At 44.6% G+C, this 22,744-nt stretch overlaps 1 protein-coding gene across 1 annotated transcript in view; it reads right to left on the reverse strand.

Annotated features, from left to right (window-relative positions):
• The window catches only part of USP10 (ubiquitin specific peptidase 10), a 71,994-nt gene extending 54,074 nt beyond the window's left edge, over positions 1-17,920 (reverse strand). The window contains exon 1 of the mRNA XM_040633239.1: positions 17,803-17,920. Within this exon, the coding sequence (XP_040489173.1) occupies positions 17,803-17,838 (36 nt within the window). The 5' untranslated portion in view covers positions 17,839-17,920. The remainder of the gene's footprint in view (positions 1-17,802) is intronic.
• Positions 17,921-22,744: the final 4,824 nt, after the last annotated feature.

The following is a 22,744-nucleotide window of genomic DNA, read 5'->3' on the forward strand; positions in this document are numbered from 1 at the left end:
CTGCCCCCTCCCAACTTTTTAGTCATGTCTTTTCCACAAAGACAGTTCTTTTATAACTGAGCTCATTTCCCATTTGCTCTTAACTAACTGAAATCTAACACTCACCTCCAACACTCTTTTTCAGAAATAACCTCCCATCCAATCCAGCATCCTTTTACGCCCTCCAGCTAGTGCGTCTTTCCATCAAGCATCAATCTGTTAACATCAAGAGCTCTCTCTCACACACACTCCATCTACCAGTAGCTCCCATACCCTGTAAGACTGGACTCTGCCTCCCACCACTCCCTCCTCTCATTTCGGCTGGCCCCTCAAGATCCCCCACAAGAAGCTCTCCTGCTCTCCAAGCATCAACTGTGTTGGTAAAGTCCAAATTCACTTCTTCCATGTGGACTGCGCCATCACACTGCAGTTCCATTTTCCAGGCTGCCAGGCCCACAGCACTTCCTCTTTTATGTTTAACCTTAAATCCAAAAGACCCATTATTTTTTCAGAACCAGCTTCTACACTTGTGCCAATGGCATACTTCATTGTTCTGCTAGCCTCCTAGATGAGAAACTTTGAAGATTATCTTAAATTAGGTACTCTTTCCATCCCAAATTTCTGTGACAATCAACAAAATACCAAAATGTTCAGAAAGCTCTACCAGCAGAGCTTGAACAAAGCAACTACATGAAGTACAAGCAGCATTCTAACCGATGCCTACCGATATCCCACATGACGGAGACCCAGAGAACAGTATCTCAATGCATCAAAGGCAGGAGTAGCACCTTTCTGAACATACATTACACCTCAATAATAAGATTAGAAAAATATGATTCATCTCCTCTTCAATCCTGCTGTTCCTGTTACTATCCAACCCAAGCCCTGATGAGCCTACCTCAAGCTTGGCTACGCACGACATCCAATGGCAGCCTCTCAACACCTAGTAAAATACCTGACACACAAAGAGGACCCTCAAATGCGGTCAGGATGGCTAACAGTCCTGAAACAGTTTGTCACCAAACTACACAGATTTTTGCTGAGCACTGATAGTATACAAAACATTAAAAAGTTATTTTAAATGTTTAAGCAATGTTTCCTGCCTCAAAGAACTTGGCCAGGGGAAGAGGAGTGGGAGGGAAGGAAGACAAATACCTAAAGCATTCTGGATTACTCTCCTGAGTCAGGCACTGCCTTAAAGGCATTTCATGTATACATGTCATTTCATCATTACATTATTTCTAAAAGGCAGTGATTTTAAATGTTTTGGGGTGGTTGCAGAGCCCCTGAGAATCTGATGTAAGCAAATTAGGACCACTTCCTGAAGAATGCACACACCCACATTTTTGTGTATGATTCCAGGGACTTCAGGGACGCTTTGACACTCCTAATGTCCTATCCTACCCTGCTACTCAAAGGGTGGTCCCCAGGCCAGTAACAATAGCATAACTCAAGAGCTTATGCAGCTCTCAAGCCCCACCTCACACCTACAGCAGCCAAATGTGCCATCAAAAAGATCCCCAGTTGACTCTTTCTGTAGTGAGGTTTGAGAAGTTCTGCTATATTCCTATGTGATCCCAGGTCCTACTCTAAGGTAAGCACTGCTTCCTGTACACTGCCACCACGTGGCTCTCAACTCCCACTTTAAGTCAGGTGACCATTTATCACCCCAACTGGAAGCACAGTTCAGTATGAAAGAATCACATTAATTATCCCGGGACAAGTGTAAACCAGGATGTATAACTGTACAGTATAAAGAGATGGAATCTAAACCCTTTAGCTTGGAATAAGGGCCATTCCCGCCTAAATAATCCAGCCTTGCCTTGTTGTGCAGCGACCCCAGTTATTCTCTTGCCCTGAAGCCTTCATGCAAGCAGCTCCCTCCTCCCTCGCTGCTGTGACCACCGCTTGTCAAGGGTCAACACAGGCATCCTTCCTCAGGGAAGTCTTCCCAACTCCTTATTTCTGTCAAAGCAACATCACATCTCATGGTAATTTCTCATTTACCTGTATGTCTCTGTAAATGAATTGTGACCTCCTGTGTCTTTCAGTTCGGGATCCCAACCACTTAAGTGCTTAAGTACAATACTTAGAATCTAGTAAATATCTGTTGACTGTGTGTTAAGATGAAAAAACTTCAAGTTCAGCGAACTAACTGCCCAAGATCCCAGGAACAGAAGATGGGAGAGCCAGGATTAGAACCTGGGGCTTGGGGCTACCCAAAAAGAATACATGAATAGTTAAGGTAGAATAAAATTTAATTAAGACTGAAATACAATAGAATGCCATCGGACTGTGCAGGATGACTTGCCAAGAAAAAACGGCAGAGTCTTCATTCAGAGGAGTCCAGAAGGAGGAGGAACTGACAAACCTGAAAAAGGAGAGTGGGAAGAAATGGTGTTCCCGGATGGGAAGGTAATGACCTTTGCAGCCATCCTCTGAAAGTGCGTTTTCCTCCTCCCTGCTAGTGAGTGGTCCCCCAGCTCAGAAGGCTGACACACACACACTCCCAGTTCTAGATGGAGCCTGACTTGGCACACCACACCCCTTGCCCACAGTGCTTGGTTCAAGGGTGACCCAAAGGGCACAAACCCCAGGACACAGTCAAGAACTCCGGAACACACATGCACTCTCTTGTTCTGGTTGATGCGCTGTAGGCTGGACACCACCCGTGAAGCCTGCATCTGCTATGACCATGGTGTCATTTGGAGAACTAGCCTTAGGAAAATGCTGACACAACAGAAGTGAGAAGAAACCAGGTCCTCAAAGACAGCACTGGACTGACTCAGCAGACCAGCCCTGAAGCCTGGCCTCCCTCTGGGATTTCTAGTTCCATGAGCCACTATGTCCCTAGTGTATGGCGCAAGCCAGTTAGAGTCGGCCTTTCTTTTTTTACTTGTTATCAAAAGCATCCTAACTAAGATAGGAATGAAGTGAGTAATGAAGGAGATAAAAGGCCTGCTCCAAGTTCAGTGGTAGCAATCAGGGGATTCATAGAAAGTAAGATCACTCCAAAAGCCAAAACCTGGTTAATGTGAAATCTAAGCCCTCCTCATTCTGTTTCCCCACACAGAATGCCCTCCTACTTCCACTCCATTCGCCAAAATCCTCTTTCACTGTCAAGGCTACTCGTCACTCATCTCCTTCACTCTCTGAATTACTGGAGAACTTCACACGTGCACCACACAAACTCGGCACTTAACTACACATCTCACAACGTGCCCCAGCTGTTCCCGAGGCCTCAAACATGTGCTTAGTCACCCACTGCCCACACAGGGTAAGAGCACTTCAGTTACCTTCCTGAATAGTTCTAGCAGCAGCTAAAATAGTTGGCCTTCACCAAACATTAACCAGCTTATTGACAAATATTTTATGGAAAGAGCTTTCTCAATCTTTTTCAAGTATTTCACATGTATAACTTGTCTCTGATCAAATCAGTATGTAGTTTTAAAATCCAAACATTTAGGGCACATGAGTGGCTCAGGTGGTTAAACGTCTGCTCAGGTCATGATTCCAGGTGATCCCGAAGTCCTGGGATAAAGCCCTGCCTTAGGCTCTCTGCTCAGTGGCAAGTCCGCTTCTCCCTCTCCCTCCACCCCTCCCCCCTACTCATGCTCTCTATCTCTACTCTCTCTCTCTCTCTCAAATAATATCTTTAAAAAAAATAAATAAAATAAAAATCCAAACATTAAAAAAACTTCATGTTTTCGGGGCACCTGGCTGGACCTGTCAGTAGAGCATAAGACTTTTGATGTCAGCGTTGTGAGTTTGAGCCCCTCATTGGGTCTAGAGATTACTTAAAAATAAAATCTTAAAAAAAAAACTTTGTTTTAAATTACCACTAATTACTTAATATTACTTAGCAAAATATATCTCCCCCTCTACCCCCAAGATAATCAATGATTTAAATTCACCTTTTGATTTACTTCAATGCTTTAGTTGTGAGAAATAAGATAATTCACAAACTGAAACAACTAAAAAATGTATCCAAAAAATGCCCATCACTGTTTTTGTTGTTGTTGTTTTTTAAAGATCTTATTTATTCGTCAGAGAGAGCACATGCAGGGGGAGCAGCAGGCAGAGGGAGAAGCAGACTTCCTGCTGAGCAAGGAGCCTGATGCGGGACTTGATCCCAGGACCCCGGGATCATGACCTGATCAGAAGGCAGATGCTTAACCAACTGAGCCACCCAGGTGTCTCCCATTACTGTTGGTAGTATGTATAAAACCACAGTACTTAAAAATAATACTAAATAACTAAGTACCACAGTACTTAAAAATAATACTGAAGAAAAAGTTTAATAATGGAGAATATTCACAATATAAGTGGGAAAAAAACACTTTACTAAACAACACACAGCATTTCACTGAAGAAGAAAATGCATTATTAAAATACATTACAATAATGCTGCCTGGCTCCCTCTGCATCCCATTTCAGCTGGTCACCCAAAGCCTCATTTACCCACCCCATCCCTTCAGTGCTCCTCAGTGGGTCAGCCGTCCCTGCCTCCAGGCTCAGCCTCCACACTCCAAACCACAGGCAGCCACCACAGCACTTTCTCTAAAATGGGAATGTGATTTTGGTCCCTAGGAAGAGCCTTCCACAGCTCTTCAGGAGAAAAGGCTCCAGCAGAGCATACAAGAACTCAGGGTTTGTCATTCACCTACCTGTCCAGACTCATCAGCAAGTTCCCCCCACAGCCTGGCGCTGCAGCTCTCTCTGTTCGCTTCCACGCTGCTGTGCACACGCGGGTCTCTTGCACCAGGGGCCTTCTCTCTGGCCTAGAGGTCTTCTCACACCAGAGAACTCAGTCACTTCCAAAGTCTCAGCTTTACCAACTATTTTCCCAACAAACCTGCAGAGTTACTCACTCTGGATTGTAGCAGTGGATTAGTCTCTCCCACACTCAACTGTGAACTTCCTCAATATATGGACTGTGCTGTATCTTTCTCCAGTTTGTTCATCAATACATACTTACTGAGCACTGTTACGTTCTAGGCCCTGGAGATGTATCAGCAAACAAAACAAAGAAATCCCTGCTCTCGTTAAACTTATGCTCATCTCTGACATACAATTAGGCTCTCTACCTGGGAAGGCTGACAGTTCTGTGGCTCTTGAATTGGGGGGATTAACGGCGTCTGCTCTGGCCTGGTCAATAAAGGATGGTTACCATGGCCCACTAACAGGGCATGGGAGAGGGGTGCTGAAAGCACTGTACTGGCATCAGCAACTGTCCTCTGATCTCAGGATTACATTTACTGAGAAACAACCCAGAAAATAAAACAAAATACCTTATTATCTGATACTGAGGTCAGTCACCTGGATTCAAGAAACTACACAACAGAGATAAAGAGAACCATGAAAAACCCTAAAAGAAGCTTAGAGGTCACCCATGCTTTTTTTTTTTTTTTTTTTTTAAGTAAACTCTACACCCAATGTGGGGCTTGAACTCATAACCCTGAGATCAAGAATCACGTGCTCCACCACCTGAGCCAGGCAGGTGCCCCACCTCCTCATTCTTTTTTTTTTTTTTTTTGACTGAGAGAGAGCTGCACGTGCGCGCGCGCGCACACACACGCGCACACACACACACACACACACACACACACACACACACAAGCAGGGGGAGCAACAAAGGGCAAGGGAGAAATGAGCCTGATGCGGCTCGATCCCAGGACCCCAGGATCACAACCTGGACCCCAAGATCACGATCTGAGCTGAAGGTAGATGCTCAACCGACTGAGCCACCCAGGCGCCCACCACCCACTCATTCTTAAGGCAGAAATTATAATCAATCTGATTACTTCATCAGCAGCCTATCCTCCTTATTCAGGTCTCGTTACTAAAAGTTATTTCTACAGAGGACCAATCTGTCCCTCATGGTTCTGCACGCTGTGGTCCTAATCTTCATTTCCAGAATGTGAAACACCAAAACAAACCCATATGCAGTCCTGAACAAACTGAATGACAACCAGGTGTTCTTTTTATTTCCTCCAACTGGTCCCTCCATCAAGTAACTTACCACTGCACACACAGCGGAGGCAAGACGCTGTGCTGACAGTGGAGGTGCTGGAGGAGAACCAGACCTCAAGAAAGCCTTCCTGGGGCACCGGGTCATTCCCAGGGTCCTTATTCTTACTTCAGAGCCTCTGCCAGGGCTCTAGTTAGACAACCATGTGTGTGGTGTTCCCCTCCACCAGGCAGGGCCCTCTCTGGGCACAGTGCCCACGCAGGGCCTGGGAGGCTGCAGGCCTCTATGAACGGCTGACTGACTCTCAGAGGAAAGATAGTGCATCTACAAAACCAAAGTCCACAGGGGCCTCAAAGCTTACTGTGCACGTTACATACATGGCATTCCTTTCCTTTTTCATAGGACAGTGAAGGACTAATTAACAAAGCTAGTTCAAATAGGTTTCCACCCAAAAAGAGATCAATGTCAAAGAAACAAAATGACAATGTACTTTACTTTCTGTCCACCTTAGAAAGAAAAGCCTATTTGTTCAACATGGGATAAGAGGTAAACTCTTTGCAAACTCAGCTGTGGTAATTCTGTGTCCAAGACTAGTCACTGCTAGGATACTGCTACAGTGTCATCGTGTGTGAAGTTCAAGTTATAGTCAGCTAAGCTTCCAGCCAAAACTGCAGAGAATGCTTTTCAGATTTGAAGAAAAAAAAAAAAAATAGAAAAAAGTAGCTCTCTCATATCTTTCTCATTTAACACTAGTCAATTTCAATTTTTAAATTTAGAATTTGTGTTCCTGGCACTTAATTCATCATGTACAGTTGTGGCATGGAAAACCCAAGAGTTCAATAAGAAGATGGAACCAAGAGTAATTATTTTAGGGACCTCTGGGTGGCTCAGTCGGTTGAGCATCTGACTCTTGATTTCATCTCTGGTCATAATCTTGGGGTCGTGGGATGGAGTCCCAAGTTGGGCTCCGAGCTCCACATGTAGTCTGCCTGAGATCGTCTCCCTGCCCCTCTGCCCTGCCCCCTACTCTCTCTCAATCTCTCTCCTTCTCTCTAAAATAAGTGAATAAAATCTTTCTTTAGAAAAGTAATTATTTTAGCACGTTTGTGAAGAAACGGAGGCAAGAATTTCCTAAACTGACAAATCCCTGACAGCAACAAAAAAGGGTAGCACGAATTTCTGAAAACAAATTGGCTTAATACTGTACACACAACCTCAGAGAAATTTTGACTACGACCAGACTTTAGGGTGAATTAGAAAGTGCACCCCAGTTCTCTGGGACATCACATAGTCACAGTTCGAATGAGCCGTGTGGCAGTCTGGGCTGCTCCCACACCGTCCACACTGGGTCCTACCCACAACTCAGAGCATCGAGACCACAAGCAGAGTGGCTCTATAGAATGTATCTGTACTTAGGTATTTTTTTGTAACTGTGTTTTGTAACATACAAACCCCAACACAGGTGCTAGCACACAGCAGGAGCTGGACAAATGTTGCTGAAAAGTAATTAATCAAAAATCTCCATCTGGTTGGGGCGCCTGGGTAGTGCAGTCGTTAGGCGGCTGCCTTCGGCTCAGGGCGTGATCCTGGCGTTCCAGGATAGAGTCCCACATCAGGCTCCTCTGCTAGGAGCCTGCTTCTTCCTCTCCCACTCCCCCTGCTTGTGTTCCCTCTCTCGCTGGCTGAGGAAAGAAAGAAAGAAAAGAAAGAAAAGAAAGAAAAGAAAGAAAAGAAAGAAAAGAAAGAAAGAAAGAAAAGAAAGAAAAGAAAGAAAAGAAAGAAAAGAAAGAAAAGAAAGAAAAGAAAGAAAAGAAAGAAAAGAAAGAAAAGAAAGAAAAGAAAGAAAAGAAAGAAAGAAAGAAAGAAAGAAAGAAAGAAAGAAAGAAAGAAAGAAAAGAAAGAAAGAAAGAAAGAAAGAAAGAAAGAAAGAAAGAAAGAAATTGGATAGTTGTTTCAAAAAAAAAAAAAAAACTCCATCTAGGGGTGCCTGGGTGGCTCAGTCGTTAAGCCTCTGCCTTCAGAGCGTGATCCCAGAGTCCTGGGATGGAGCCCCACATCGGGCTCCCTGCTCCACTGGGAGCCTGCTTCTCTCCCACTCCCCCTGCTTGTGTTCCCTCTCTCGCTATCTCTCTCTGTCAGATAGATAGATAGATAGATAGATAGATAGATAGATAAAATCTCCATCAGAAGACCCAATGTGACAAAGGGGCAAAATTTTCAGGTTTTTCATGCCTGTTCTATTCCCACAATTCATTCCACTCAGTGCTAAAATTAGATACTATTGCCTCTCACAGCGGTACATACATGCATTTTTGTTGTTCACACCTAACCTAGAATGGATAAGTTAAATAATTTTACCCAAAATGATTTAGATTAATCCTATTTATAGTAAGTGCTCAACAGGTTAAGTGAAACAAGCCAGAACCAAAGCCATATGGAGGCTCTGAAACCTGAGCATGGCTATAACATCCAGGGGGAACTGCCTACAACCCAGATCTGGGGGCCTGCCCACGAGGAGCCCTACCCAGGAGGTCTGGCTAGCCATCAGGGTGCAAAGATTCCCGAAGGAAAAGACTATGATCAAAAGTCACAATGTAGGGGCGCCTGGGTGGCACAGCGGTTAAGTGCCTGCCTTCGGCTCAGGGCGTGATCCCGGCGTTCTGGGATCGAGCCCCACATCAGGCTCCTCTGCTATGAGCCTGCTTCTTCCTCTCCCACTCCCCCTGCTTGTGTTCCCTCTCTCGCTGGCTGTCTCTATCTCTGGCAAATAAATAAATAAAATCTTTAAAAAAAAAAAGTCACAATGTAAGAAATACTATCACATGAAATGATTCCAAATTTCTAACATCTACCATAAAAAGGGCTGAAGGGAAGCATTTCAAAATATTAACCTCATTAAGTCACCTCAGGATTGTGGGATACTACAGGTGACATGTATTTCTTATATTTTAATTCCTAGGATCACAACAAAGGAACAAATGCTTGTTTTTAAAGGTGCCCCCCCAAATAAAGGGAATAATGTCCCCAAGTAGCCTTCCCTAACACATCTATCCAATTATCACTGAGGACAGTCAAGAGCTATTTGCCTTGCATTAATCCGCCTCAGATGCCCCCAAAAGACTGCCCTACTTTTTTCCCCTCAAAGTTTTGGGGTTTAACATGCTTGGGGTGAAGTGAACAGAGGACATTCCCAGATCTGGAGGACAGCCAGAGGAGTGAAGCCTTTAACAGCCCATGAAGTTCTTCAACTAACCCCCTGGAAACCATCTCCGCCAGCAAGGCTAACACAAAGTGGTACTACCGCTTTTTAAAACCTGTGGTTTTATTACAAAAAAACTGTGGGTTCCCACAGACCCCCACCTGCTTACAAGATCAAAGGCAGTCTTTGGCTTGGACTCTCTCAAGGTCTTTCACCTCTCCTGACTCCTGCCCCACCACTTCACCCTAAACATCATGTCAGCCACAAACCTCTCCCGGGTCTCTAAACATGCCTCAGGTTTTGGGACCCGGTTCCTCTGCATGCACTCTCCCATAAGCCCTTGTCCTCACGCTTCTCTGCCCAAATGTCACCTTTTTAGAAGAGACATCTTCCCAGCTTCCCCTGACACTCAAGTCATTCTCTCCTCCTGTTCAATCCATCTTACACCTAAATATCTCTTGAACCATGCCACCTCTCTCCACTGCACTCTGTTTTTTTTGGGGATTTTATTTATTTCCAGAGACAATGAGAGAGTGAGAGTACAAGCAGGGGGAAAGGCAGGCAGAGGGAGAAGCAGGTTCCCCGCTGAGCAAGGAGCCGGATGCGGGTCTCGCAAGGAGCCGGATGCGGGACTCAATCCCGAGACACTGGGATCATGACCTGAGCTGAAGGCAGACGCTTAACTGACTGAGCCACCCAGGCGTCCCCACTGCACTCTCCCTAAACAAAAAGCCAGAAACTCTCCTACCTGACCCTCCGATGGCCACTGTGACCCCATTATGAGTCTATTCTGCACAGGGCCGTCAGAGAGTGAGCCCACACTGCTACATGACTCTACATGACTATGTGGCTCCACGCTGTATGAGCCCCTCCTTCCATGTTTTCCTCAGGATAAAGACATTAACATCTGAGAAAGCCGGCAAGGTTGGATAGACCCTGGTCTGCCTCTCCTCTCCAGCACTGAGCTCTGCACACACAGGCTTTGTCCAAGTTCTCTCGAGTGCTCTGAACACCCTTCAGCCACAGGGCCAGTGCACAGGCAGTCTGCGCTGTCTCACACTGTTCATCTCCCCTAAGGCACCACTGTCAGGGAAACACTTCCTTGACTTCCCCAGGCCACGCCAACACACTGTGTCCCCTTCCTTTGGGACACGCTTCTCGGCCTGGAACCACACATGCATTACTGTGATTATCTGATCAGCAACTGCGTCCCTCACCAGACAGTAAGCTCCCTGGCAGGGGGGACAATGCCTGTTTTTGCTTGTCACCCCATCCTCAGTGCCTGGTACACAGCAGCCCCTCAATAACTATTTGCTGAATGAATGAATGAAAATTCTTGACAAAGTTCTTCACACTTCCGTTACAGGAATTACCACCCGAAATCAGAATTCACCAATTAGCCTGTTTCTCTCCCCTCTGCTACTCTGTGAACTTTTTCTAAAGCACAGGAACTCTCTTCAGCTCTGTATTCCTAATGCCCAGGTGCCAAAAATTTTTGTTTGAACAATCACAAAAAATATAAAGTCCTTTATATGTGGTTCTGAATAAAAGCATCTGATAGCCTACAAATTAATTCCAAATGAAAAAGAATGCTACCCTTGGAAGACCTGATTTTGCATTTTATTTGTCAGAAGTGGCTGAATGCTGTTGTCTCTGGGGAGAGGGACCTGAGGTGGGCAATGCAAGAGTGTTTTATTTTCTGCCATCGTAGTGCTTTGATTAAAACAAAGGAGGAGGAGAAGAAAACCTGATTTTAATAGAAGACAGGGGAAAACCCAGGCTAACTACCAATTCCCCCACTATTCACTCGGGCTGGTGACCTACCTACCAATCTCTCCAACTAAGGAAAGGTTCATCCTCTCAATAACCTTCTAGTGAAGAGGGGGGACCAAGAGACAAGAATCCCAATCTGATTCAGGTCTCTTTTTACTATATAAAAACTGGATGGCATGGCTGCTATAATTGAGGGGTTGAATTCTTTAAACTACCATTTCTTTAAAAAAAAAAAGAGTGCTTGGACATTTTATTACTCAGAAATTTCTAGAGCACTTCCACAGTTTTCAGTATACTTTAACCTCCAGAATATCTGTTCCATTCCCTGACAAAAATCAGGTATAAAGAAGAAAACTTACTATGCTTGAATAGATGCCTTCAAAAATTTTAAAAACAAGATTTGCTCCAAAAGGTTCAGCTCAGTGACCGTCTGGTTAAACAGACCACACAATGGAACAACAACAAAAACACCCAGCAGAAAAAAGCATGGAAGACATATATCGCCCTTGGACTTTGTGTTTAAAAAAAATCAATACGGACGCACCCCACACAAAATTTAGTAACGAGTAACATATTAGCAACTCGTAGTAAGGTTACTACCTTTAAACAGTTTCAATTGGGGGGGGCACCTGGGTGACTCAGTAGGCTGAGCATCCAACTCTTGATTTCGGCTCAGGTCATGATCTCAGGGTCACGGGATGGAGCCCCACGTCAAACTCCGTGCTCAGCAGAGAACCTGTTTCTCCATCTACACTTCCTCTGCTCATGCATGCACACTCTCTCTCGCTCTCTCTCAAATTAATAAAATCTTTAAACATTTCAATTTTTATTTCATGCATTCACCCATTCCGTAAACTTCCACTGAGGAAGTGCTATGGCAAAGTCACCATGTGAAGCACTAAGTCTTTACCAGTCTCTTGTAGAAAAGCAGTCTGGCAAAGCAGAAAAAACAAAGAATTCAGAAGTCCAAAGACCTGCTTGCAGGACCCTAATCACACACTTAACAGCCATGGGACTTCAAGTCACAAGCTGGGTCTCACTCACTTCATTCATCTGTGAAATGGTGATGACAACAACATGCTGCACAGTGGCCATAAGGATCAAACAAGCTACCGCACTTTATAAACGATGACGCTTACACCCGGCACAACATTCCTCAAATGCTGAATACTGTGACATTCAGTGTTTTATTATTAATATGTTCTTCCTTGCCCAATTATGGGATCTACACAGAAGGCCTACTTCAGGTCTCAAATAAATATACACATCTTGGCAGCCATCTAAGTGGAATTACTACTTAAAATATCAAGAGAAGTACTTTACAACACCAGGCAAGCCTCTCAAAAAACTCCAGAAAGGGGCGCCTGGGTGGCTCAGTCAGTTAAGCTTCTGCCTTCAGCCCAGGTCATGATGCCACCATCTTGGAATCTTCTTGGGATGGAACCTGCGGCGGGCTCCCTGCTCACCGGGGAGTATGCTTCTCCCTCCCCCTGCGCTCTCGCACACTCTCTTTTTCTAACTCTCAAATAAATCTAAATCTAAATCTAAAAAAAAAACACTCCAGAATTAAATTTCGCTGTCAAATTCTCTTCCATCTCCCCTAAAGCTTCAACACAGCGAATCAAAAGAAAAAAAAAATTAAGACTTTCAGAAAGAATAGGGAGAGTAAGTACTTTAATGACGTATGAAAGTTTCTCAAGAAAGGCACTGCTTCTCTAGAGTTATAAAATGTCTAAAATAGGAGAAACTCCCCCCCCCCAAAAAAAAAAAAACACCAGAAATCCTCTTAACAGTTATTAGAATACCAAATAAATTCATAAGTTAATTAGTCCTAACTGAATTTAAATGAATATAATAAAATTTAAAATGCACTCCTTATATCCAGGGCAAAGGATGTCATGTTTCTGTGAGAACAAGTAAACACTGCAGACTGTAACCAGTTACACCAAAAGGCCAATCACAATTTTCTACACACGATCATCTTAACTGTCCGTGAGCAGTTCCACTTCACAAGCCTGTACTTGCAAATGTAACTTACACAGATATTTAGCTTTTTTATTCAATTCATTTTATAACACAAGTATTTTTGACATGTACTCATAATAATGCAAAACCACCATTTTTGTGGACAGTGGGAGAACTAAGTGGAGAAAATGGTCTGGAAAGCTGTCCCCACCACCTCTAGCACAATCAACAGGTCTCATCTCAGAACAACAGCTCCAGGGGGTGCACCATTCATGGCACCCTGCCTTCCCACCCCAGCCACCAAGCTGTCTGCACACAGTACAGGAAATGAAAAAATTTTCTTTTTTCAAAGATTTATATACTTATTTTAGAGAGAGAGAGAAAGCACAAGCAGGAAAGGGAGAGAGAGAATCCTCAAGCAGACTCCACCCTGAGTGTGGAGCCCAACTCAGGGCTTGATCTCACCACCCTGAGATCTGACCTGAGCTGAAGAGTCGGACACGTAACTGACTGAGCCTCCCAGGATCCCCGAAAAAACTTTCCTCATAAAACAAGGACAAATGGGGAAAGAAAACCTGCCACCACCATATATGATAAAAAGGGAGCAAAGGAAGGGGGAGGAAGGGAAAAAGGCAACTAGATGTAAAAATCAAGTACCAAAGGTGCAAGAGTGGGGATCCCAGCCTTTCTACTAGAAGCTGCTTTCACTTGTAGTGCAGTTGTGAGACTCTTGAATCAGACAGTGTAGGCATGTCACTCAAGCCGATACCAAAACCATAAATTAAGAATTAATCTGAAGAATGACAACCAATAAAGCTGCAGACAAAGCCCAAAAGGAAGGGGTCTGAGAACCACAAGAGCAGCCAGCATCAGCACATGGACACTTGGTGGCAGGCACTGGGGGGTAACACTCCATGCACAGTACCATCTAACAATTCTCCAGTAAGCCAGAAAAGGAAACTCAAACAAAATATGCTCTAATCCTCTCTGCGCTACATTATTCTCCCAGCTCTAAACTACACCTCTATCTTCTCTACTCCTCACCTACTCTATTCCCAAAAGAGGGCAACAGGAGAACCGTATGTGTCAAGACAGAGGGCAGAATGGAGTCACTGGCCAACAGCTTCTGGTTTCTCAGGTCTTCTGCTGGAATGGGGTCACAGCTAAGGAGCTTTCAAATAGTCAGAAAATAGCGAGCTCACGAAAAGTCTACATTTTGAAGATCCACATCCAGGTTTATGATAGATTCTACAATGTCTGATCTTTGAAACAAATACTGTGAACATACCGCACGGGCTACCTTTATGTCACCTACACTTAATCCAGCCTGTAGTGACAAAAATGATCACAAAAAGACCTTTGGGGGAGATCACCTCAATAAACAGGCAAACTGCAATCCAAGCACATGTAAGTCTTTGGAAATGAACATCCACACTGCTGAAGTAGCACTAAAGTGACAAATGACAGTAATCCCATGGCCCAAGGCCAATAGATTCCACTGCAAACAGATTTATCTGTTTTGTGCCACTGGGATTCTTGCATGGGAGGCAGTAAATAGAAATATTAACAGTCTAATTACAAATCCAAAAGCAAGCTCTTCCTACAATTTCTCATACTTCAGTAGATCAGTAAAAAGTGTCCTCAGCAGCCACCTTTAGCAAACCACTTGAAAAACCAGATCCATTAACAGCACATACTCACACGTCTGAAATCAGTAAAAACACAAAAACGAAAAAGAATCTTGATGTAACTAATAATTCAAGTAGAGATGATACAACTTTTCTCAATTACCTGAATATTACACTCCAAACACGGCACAAAGTAAATGCGCCACTAGGTTTGTCATTAAATGATCATTAAATCTTGTAATCCTTTCCTCCTTTCAGTTCTCTATGTGAACCACTATTTAAATCACGCAGTTTCCAAATAAAAGTGCACTGGAATGTATGTCCTAACTTTTGCTCTAGAGAGGAATCTGGAATGAGGCAGGTCCGCTTCACCTTCAATGTAATTTCAGTAAACAGTGGTCCCAACAAGATGGCTCGAGAACACGAGGCCAGGGCCCTGGACACGACTCATCTGCACCGCCGCTCTGTAAACCACGGCAGCAACCATCAGCTCACAGACTTTAAATGGCATATCTAGTCTTAGGCCATGTTTCCGTATTTTGCTGTCACTACGCAAAAGAAAATCAGGATCTCCAAATACCCTGCATTTCAGATAATTTTATTTACTTCAGCTGCTCACTATGGGAGACTCCATAAAAATGTATCTTTTGAGAATTACTATTAGAGCTGTCAGTTACAAACAGATTTTCAATGACACAGTAACACTCTGCCATATGCTGTAAACGGGATCCAAGAAATTCCATAGTATAAAATGTGGGGGCCCCGCTACTGTGAGGTAATGAAAAGACTGGAGTGAGCCCGCTTCAGGGGACCAGGACAGGAGAGCTGCCGTGATACTCAAACAGGGGTAGGATGAGCTGTTAAGGGAATTTCATTACAAACAACTTCAATGACCACAAAAATCTCTTCTGGTTTAATGAAGAACTGGTCAGTTCAAACTAATTATCCCAGAGCATTTCATCAGACAACAAATATTCATAAATGAGAGATGTATTTACACTTCAACTGTAAAGTTTATCCTTTGTATTTGGTAAAATGTTGAAAGCTACTGGCATTAGAAATGTTTCCAAGTTCTGCACTGGTTCACTTCAATCCAGGGAACAGGGTTCAATCAGTAACAAGGAAATAGGATATAATCTATATAAATTTTTAAAACTGTAACCGTAACAATTCAATTTTAATATAAAACCCTTACTATTAATTTGTGGTTGTCATTCCCAATTATAAACAGGTAATACACCTAACACCCATCCTTAGCACATGGTAAGTGATCACCATTTGTTGAATGAATGAATGGATGACCACTGACGCTGCAGGACCCTCAGGATGGAAGGTAACTGAATGAAAACAAATTTCTAAAAATGCTCAGCAGGCTGGGCAGGATACAATCGTGTATCAAGCAGGATACAATCATGAAAGCCTGTCACAGGATTTCATTACTTGTTTTCATTACTATTCTTTTAAAAAGAAAATTAAGAGAAATCAAACTAATCCTCTGCCACCTTCTCCATGCTAGAACTTCAAAGCATTTAAATCACTCTTAAAAATAAACCCAACAAAAGAATAAACTCAAGCCGCTAACACTTATGCTCAGCTGACTTCAGCCACTGCAATTTTCTAAAGATGTGTATAGGCAATACTGTAGTATAAAACATAAATACTAGGACAATGAACGCAAACGAAATTACAATTAAGTTTACATAGTCACTGTTAATTACCATTTCAATCAATTTGCGTTGTAATGGGTGCTTATAATAATGGACTGAATTAGGAGCGCCTGGCTGGCTAAGTCGGTGGAGCGTGCAACTCTTGATCTCGGGGTTGTGAGTTCGAGCCCCACAGTGGATGTAAAAGCTACTTACAAAAATAAAATCTTGAAAAAAAATAAATGGACTGAATTATCCCTAAACATGCTTTCTTCGTTTCCCAAAATCACTATGCATATTACATTACACGAGTCCACAATCTTGCACCTGTTCTTACTAATTTTAACGAGCTATTCACATTAATATTTAAGTTGAGAAAGCGACAAATACCAAATCTCATAAGAAAATCTTTCAATTATACATGTGTAAAAATTATTCAAATACTAAATCATACTAAATACTCACAAAAGCAGATGTACAAGTGAACAAAAAGTTAAAGGGGGAAACTTCTACTGCAAACTACAATACCAAAAATTTGACAGAATTTTAGCTTCCTGTAAGATCTCATTTTTAAAAAAAAGGTTCTCTCGTTTCAAATTTCACGACACACATTAATTACAATGGCCATTAAAATCGACTTCATTTCCAAAAAGAGCGAGAAAAACCAATAGCTTACAGAGGGTTAGTATTTACCGGGCACCAGTTTTCCCAGTAGCTACGTTGTTTCACTTTCCCATATTTAACTCCAAAGCACCCTGGGACTGTATAAAGCGCAGTAATTTCTAGGGATTAGATGTCAAAAAACCAGGGGTCTAAAGCAAACTTGAAAGAGAATACCACATGAGTAACTGTAATACCACATGAGTAATTGTAATGGAGGAGGGGGGGATCGACTCTACACGTACATCTCCCTAGAAGAGAAAGGGGAGTCCTACCCTTCTTCCCACTACGTTATTATAAACGGCCCCTAAACTTTAGATACAGCTAAGACACGGCGCGTTAGTGTCAGCCACACTGCGATGAATTCGTGCAAAAGATGTCACTCTAATGGAAGTAAAAGTATGGTCCTAGCGACTCAATTTCCAATTCTCTTTGCAACAGTAACCTAAGACTGCCCCGCAGTGACTCGAGTCCATCAACCAGAAAAGCAGTAAGCCCCTCGCGGTCAATCAAGCTGGGGAAGAAACCTTCTGGGCAGCAGGGCACCCCCACGCCTTGGGGTCCCGCTCGGCGCGGAAGGACGAGCCAAGCGTCTGGAGGGCCCTAACACTGCGGGACCTCTCGAAGCCTCCCCCCCGCCCCCGGGCTGCCTCTCCGGGGCGCCCAGGGGCCCCTCGGGACCCCCGGCTCCCCCGCAGTCCACCAGGAGGTTAACCCCTTCGCGTCCCCCGCGCCCTCCGCAGGCGGCCAGGAACCCCTCTTCGCTGCTCCCCCGCGGCGGGGCCCTAGAGCTCCGCGCGAGGCGGCTGGGGCGGCCGGGGCGCGGCGGCGGCGGGAGGCCAGGGCCTAGTCCGGGGCAGCGTGTCCCGGCGCCCTCCCCCACTCCCACACGCTCGCTCCGGGTAGGCTGCGCTCGCCCGCCCCGGCGCCGCCCGCCGCGGCTCGGGGCCGCTCCCGCCCAGAACGCGGGCCGCCGGCTACCTGCGGGTTGCGAAGGGCCATGGCGGCCTGTTTCATTGAGCCTCGGCGCTCGTCCGACTCCTCACGCTGCTTCCCCCGCCGCCGCCATCTTCTCACCCGCACATACACACTCGCATCGGCCGCCGCGCCTGCGCACAGGCCGCGCGCCGCGGGGCGCGGGGAGGCCGGGCGCGCCGGGCGCGTGCTGCGCATGCGCGGCCGACAGGTGGGCGTGCGCGGCGGGAGCCGGCCTGGTGGCCTGTGAGCTCGTGCCCCTCTGCGCCGCGGGCCGCTGGGCGGTGCACTGGGGGCTCCGGGCCCCGACTGCGTTGCTGAAAGGGGAATGGGCAGGGGACGGAGATGGTAACGCCAAAGCGCCCAGCTGGTCTGGGCTTCTCACCTGCTGGGAGGCTAGCTGGGTGCTGGGCGGGACTCGGGACCGTCCGGAGCCTGAGGTCGGCCCGGGCCTCGGCCTCGAGCCGCAAGGCCGGGGTCTCCCAAGTGAGCGCCGAAGGTTCCCGGAGGAACCCCCCTGTTGATGGCGATAACACTTCTGTCCATTCATTCGTTCATTCACTCTTCATTCCACAAACGTCTGCGCGCCCACTCTGTGCCACGCCTATTGCCAGGCACCGGAGAAGATTCAAATAAAACGCACGCGTAAGCGCTCAGCACTGGGGGCTGGCAAATAGCAAGCACTCAGGAAGTGCTCCCTATTACACACATACGTGCACGTATGCAGACAGATCACCTTTTGGATCACTGATCCCAGAAACAGCCCCCTACCTGACCACGCAGTTTACCATCTGGTTGGCCCCCTTTCTGGGTGTGTGACTTTGGACATGTTACTTCTCTTTCTTCAGCTTTGCTTTCCTCACCTACGAATGAGACGAATGCAATTTAACTCAAGGGATTTCTGTGAGGATTATATTAGATGAATGTGAACAAATAGGCCAAGAGAGCCAGCCTTCCAAAAAAAAAAAAAAGTAGCTACTGTGATTATTGGTTTCACTTGTTCAACAAATATACATGGAGAGCCTACTGTTGCCAGACCCCGTACTAAGCAGCAGAGATCAACAGTAAGATCCATGGCTACATTCTGTTAAGACCGAGGGCCTGGTCTTCTCAAAAATGGGACACCACGAAAAATATCACAGGGAGGGGGGGAAATTGCTCTAAAATAAAAGAGTTAAAATATAACCAAATACAATGGCTGAATCTTGATGGGATCCTGCTGTGTTTTTTAAGCGAGTAGATATCTTTTGACAATCAGAGAAATTGGAGTATGCCTTGTTATTGGTAATTGTAATGGTGTACTAATGATATTGTGCACGTGTGAGAGAATGTTCTTATTGTTAGAATATGCCTCTGAAGAATTTAGGGATGAATGTCATAATGCCTGTGAGTTCTTTTTTAATGGTTCAACAAAAAACAGTGTATAAAGACAGGCAACTAGACATAGAAAGCAAATGAGGCAAATGTGAACAATTGGATCAAAGTGGTACTATCAACTTTTCCGTACATTTGAAAAGTTATATAACAAAAAGCTGGGTTAACAATATGGTATTGTATCCATGCTACGGTTACGACAGAAAAATTATATCTGCATGTGGATAAAGACAAAGCGATATGAAAACCCAGTGTAGTCTTATGGTGGTTGATGTTCGATTTTATCATAATGGTGCTTGGACAAAAAATAAAAATCAAATAGGACCTAGTTCTAAGTTTCAAATCACTCACAGAGATATTAACACATGATTTCAGTACAAGGAGGTAGATGGTAAAGAGCAAATATCAGGGGTGCCTGGGTGGCTCAGTTGGTTAAGCGACTGCCTTCTGCTCAGATCATGATCTAGGATGGAACCCCGCATTGGGGCTCCCTGCTCCCAGGGGAGCCTGCTTCTCCCTCTCCCTCTGCCTGCTTCTCCCTTTCCTTCTGTCTGCTGCTCCCCTTGCTTGTGCTCTGTCAAATAAATAAATAAAACCTTAAAAAAGAGAGAGAGAGAGAAAATATCAATAGGTATTCTGGGCCCCACAATGCTGAGCAGGCCCTGGTATTTGCAACCAGTTCAGGGGCATTGGAGGAACCCAGAGTCAACACAGGCCTGAATTAAAATCCTGACTCCTTCACTCATTGGTTGTGTGAACATCAGCAGGTTACTTAGCCTTTCTGTAAATCTTTCGTAAAAGGAGGTATGATAAGCAAAATAATGCCAGCCCCTCTTCCATCCCAAAAATGTCTACGTCCTAATCCCTGGAATCTATGAATACATGACCTCACATGACAAAAAGAACTTTGCAGATGTGATTATATTGAAGACCTTAAGATGAAGAGATCATTCTGCATTATCTGGGTGGGCCCAGGTGAGCACAACGATCCTTATAAGGGAACGAGGGAGGAGGCCAGAGAGTCAAACAATCAGACAAGGAAATGTGGCAACAGAAGCAGAGTGGGGGGAGAGAGAGATTGATCTGGAGATGCTATGCTGCTGGCTTTGAAGGTGGAGGGAAGGGCCAGGAGCCAAGGAATGCAGGCAGCCTCAGAAGCTGGAAAAGGCAAGGAAACAGATTTCCTCCTAGTTCTTCCAGAATGAGCATAGCCTTGCCCACACCTGGATTTCAGTAAATCTTCTGACCTACAAAATTGCAGAATAATCCTTTGTAAACCAGTAAGTTTGTGGTCATTTGTTACAGCAACAATAGAAAACTGACAGAGGGAAAGATACCCCCTGCTTTGCAAACGTGTTGCCAGGAGGAAATGAAGCAATGGCTCAGCACGTGGAATATGGTGCCTGGCAGTTTTTAACTACTGTTCAACAAACTTGTTATATCTAGGGAGGCTATAAGTGTTCTCTGAAGAGGTAACATTTGAGCTAAATCTTGAGGAGTATATCTTGAGAAGGGATCCGTATTTCCCCATCTAAACCAGCAGACAGGGGGCGCCTGGGTGGCACAGCGGTTAAGCGTCTGCCTTCGGCTCAGGGCGTGATCCTGGCGTTACGGGATCGAGCCCCACATCAGGCTCCTCCGCTATGAGCCTGCTTCTTCCTCTCCCATTCCCCCTGCTTGTGTTCCCTCTCTCGCTGGCTGTCTCTATCTCTGTTGAATAAATAAATAAAATATTTTTTTAAAAAATAAATAAATAAAAAATAAACCAGCAGATGGGGTGCCTGGGTGACTCAGTCAGTTAAGCGTCTGCCTTCAGGTCAGGTCACAATTTCGGGGTCCTGGGATCACGCCCAGCATTGGGCTCCCTGCTCAGTGGGGAGTCTGCCTGTCCCTCTCCCTCTGCCGCTCACCCCTGCTTGTGTGCTCTCTCTCAAATAAATAAATAAAATCTTTAAAAAGGAATAAATAAATAAATAAATAAATAAACTGGTAGATACATAGTCTGACAAGCAGAAGTTAATTCCTGGATCCCAGAGGACAGACTATTTCTATTAGGCCTTTCCTATCTGGAAAATTCTTTTCTGGAATTCTGATAGTATAGAGGAATACCACTAGCTGTATGACCTGAGGCAAGTACCTGACCTCTCTGGTCTCAGTTTCCTCATCTGAAAAATGGGAAAAACAATACCTTGCAAAGATGTAGTGAAAATGAATATAGTAACAAGATAACATATGTAGATTTCTTGGGAAAATATCCAGCCAACAGCAAGAGCTCAGTAAACAGTGGAAACTATCATTACCCCAGACTCCTTGGAAAAGAAAGTGATGTTTGCACAGGAAGAATGAAGTGTATTTGACAGAATTTATTGCTGATAACGAAATTCAAGTTTTCAAACAAAAAATGGAATTTTGGGAAACATATCCACCATTGTGAGCTGGGTGGCTTCCCAATACTTAAAGATTTTTCTGGTGGGATTGGTGGCGATAGTAACAAATGTGATTTTTTTTTTTTAATAATGAAGAATGGAATGTTTCAGCATTTGGAAGATCTGCATACCTCAGTGAATCAATATTTCCCACATGACCCAAGTGGGGTATTATAAAATCATGCATGAGTAAAAGATCCATTCAAAGTACAAGACAGACCAATAGATTTTAATCTAACAGAGTAGAAAAAAGTTCATTAATATGATTTCGCATTCCGCTTTGCAGTGTTTCTTTAAGAAATCTGTCTGCTTTTGGCAGTGATGAGGAAAAATATCCAGCACTGTCTAAAAACATCATTCCTAAAAAATAAATAATAAAATAATAAAACAAAATAGATTAAAAAATAAAAACATCCCTCCTTTGGAGGAATATACTTTTTAGGAAAATACCCTACCCTCCCTTTCCTAACCACACTCTCTGTGTGAGGCTGGCTTTTCTTCACATACCTCAACCAAAGCAACATATCACTTCAGACTGAATTCAGCAGCAGATGTGAAAACCCAGCTGTTTTCCTTTAAGCCAGACACTAAAGAGCTTTACAAAAATCCACCATATGGGGTCCCTGGGTGGCTCAGTCAGTTAAACAAAACTCTTGATCTCAGCCCCGGTCTTGATCTGAGGGTCGTGAGTTCAAGTCTTACATTGGGCTCCACGTTGGGTGTGGAGTTTACTTAAAAAAAGAAAAGTTGGGGCGCCTGGGTGGCTCAGGGGGTTAAGCATCTGCCTTTGACTCAGGTCACGATCCCAGGGTCCCAGGATCGAGCCCTGAGTTGGGCTCCCTGCTCAGCGGAGAGCCTGCTTCTCCCTCTCCCTCTCCCTCTGCTGCTCCCCCTGCTTCGCGTGCGCTCTCTCTCTCTCTAATAAATAAGTAAAATCTTTTAAAAAGTAAAATAAAAAAAGAAAAATCTACCATAATGCCATTCTTTTCACCCAATTTTTTTGCTTTGGAAAATAGTTATTTCTCATTAAGAAAAAAATGTTATGGGGCTCCTGGGTGGCTCAGTCAGTTAAGCGTCTGCCTTCGGCTCAGGTCATGGTCCCAGGGTCCTGGGATCGAGTCCCACGTCGGGCTCCCTGATCCGCTGGG

Source organism: Ursus maritimus, unplaced genomic scaffold, assembly GCF_017311325.1.
Source record: "Ursus maritimus isolate PB19 unplaced genomic scaffold, ASM1731132v1 scaffold_19, whole genome shotgun sequence".
NCBI lineage: Eukaryota > Metazoa > Chordata > Mammalia > Carnivora > Ursidae > Ursus > Ursus maritimus.